This window comes from Austrofundulus limnaeus, unplaced genomic scaffold (genome assembly GCF_001266775.1).
Source record: "Austrofundulus limnaeus strain Quisiro unplaced genomic scaffold, Austrofundulus_limnaeus-1.0 Scaffold1013, whole genome shotgun sequence".
In the NCBI taxonomy this organism is placed as follows: domain Eukaryota; kingdom Metazoa; phylum Chordata; class Actinopteri; order Cyprinodontiformes; family Rivulidae; genus Austrofundulus; species Austrofundulus limnaeus.
The window spans coordinates 36,060-37,954 of NW_013953415.1; the positions used below are offsets into that span (position 1 = coordinate 36,060).

General features: G+C 48.8%; 1 protein-coding gene across 1 annotated transcript in view; it reads right to left on the reverse strand.

The window, feature by feature from the left end:
* LOC106533752 (plexin-B3) overlaps nt 1–1,895 on the reverse strand; it is a gene marked incomplete at its 5' end in the record, with an annotated part of 13,833 nt that overhangs the window by 8,679 nt on the left and 3,259 nt on the right. Inside the window, 4 exon segments of the mRNA XM_014030183.1 lie at nt 886–989; nt 1,074–1,152; nt 1,228–1,308; nt 1,409–1,555. Coding sequence (XP_013885637.1) covers nt 886–989; nt 1,074–1,152; nt 1,228–1,308; nt 1,409–1,555 — 411 coding nt within the window.

The following is a 1,895-nucleotide window of genomic DNA, read 5'->3' on the forward strand; positions in this document are numbered from 1 at the left end:
GAGAGGGAAGTCTGGGTCTCTGCTGAGGCTGCTGCCCCCGAGACCTGACCCTGGATAAGAGGAAGAAAATGGACGGACGGATTCTATTTGTATAACTATACTGGTGTAGTTTAGTTAGTTTTAATGTCTTTGAGACAAAAACAGTGAGGTGATAAACGTGGAGATCCAGCTGCGGACAGATGGACCGAGCCGCAGTCAGAACCTTTGCAGAGAGGAGAGAAGCTCAAAGACAGAGATGGAGGAAAACCAGTCTGAGACAGAAAGAGGACTTTGATGAAGAAGTAGGTGATTCACTCTTTCGATTAAAGAGGCAAGAGAAGAAGATCAAGCACCGAGTGGACTACTGGGGAACATCTTCAGTCCCGTTACCAGTCTGCTGGGGCAGCTGGCGGCAGCACTAACTACACCCAACAGCTGATAAAAGCCCGTAAACAACTGGAGGTGCAGAGCTTTTTATGCAGTGGGTGGATCCACAACCTCGGTACCAAACAGCTCCATGATGATTATTGTTTGGTTTCTGCCAGGGTGAGTGTTTGTTCTGATTGTTTTTATATGTTAAGATCATGCTAGCAGTAGCCGCTAACATCAACAAACATCCAGCACCCAACATAGAATGCTAGGGCAGCCTAAAGTCCAGATCAGGTCCACATTAAACTACCAGTAACTTTATACTCATTACTAAATAAATAATCATTTTACAACAACCTGATGCTTTATAAACATAGCCTCTAAAACAAGTTGTTTGTCTTGAAACAGGATCTAAATCCAGACTACACAGACGCTACACCAGGCTCCTAWAGAGACATTTTACTTCCTGTCCTCAGGTGGAGATGGCTCCACCTTGGAGACCAGGTGACTGAAACCCAGTTATTGGTTCATATTTACCTTGTAGTGCTGCAGTGTGTTGAGACGTTTCCAGCAACCCTGAACCACTGCTGTGACATCATCATCTGAAAGAGTCAGGTGACCTGCCTGACCTGAGCGCCATTCTGTGGACAAACAGTTACAGGTGAGCATGAGCTGCAGGGCCAGCAGAGACCAGGTGAGACCAGGTGAGACAGAGACACATGTACCCAGGTCCAAGCTGCTTGCTACTGGCCTCTGAGAGAACGGAGCTCCTCTGTACACCTGGTCTAGGATTTTGTCCTTTACCTGCGCACATGAAACATACCAACAGGTGAGAGTCAGGTAGACAGGTGAAGGACAGACAGACAGACAGGTACCTACCTGTGTGATGGTGTCAATGTCAAGTACTTTAACAGGACACAGCTGGACCTCAAGTCCATTCTTCACCAAGACGTTAAGAGTCTGAGAACCAGGAGCAGAGAGACAAGTCCAAGTCATAAACCCTGAAGCAGCTCAGGTGAAACAGCACCTGTCATCACACAGGAAGTGTTGCTATGGTTACCACTGAGCAGTACTCCATGTCCTCTCGCAGCAGGTGACTGTCGTTCAGCGTCCGTTTGGCTTTTCCTGTCACTGCGTCCACTGGACCTTTGTCCACCTGGTATTTAATGGCTCTGTAGAGCATGTAGAGTGGCTCCCCCGCCACATCCTGTCAGACACACAGCTGAAGGTCAGCTGAAGGTCAGACACACAGCTGAAGGTCAGCTGAAGGTCAGACACACAGCTGAAGGTCAGCTGAAGGTCAGACACACAGCTGAAGGTCAGCTGAAGGTCAGCTGAAGGTCAGACACACAGCTGAAGGTCAGCTGAAGGTCAGCTGAAGGTCAGACACACAGCTGAAGGTCAGCTGAAGGTCAGACTGAAGGTCAGACACACAGCTGAAGGTCAGCTGAAGGTCAGCTGAAGGTCAGACACACAGCTGAAGGTCAGCTGAAGGTCAGCTGAAGGTCAGACACACAGCTGAAGGTCAGCTGAAGGTCAGCTGAAGG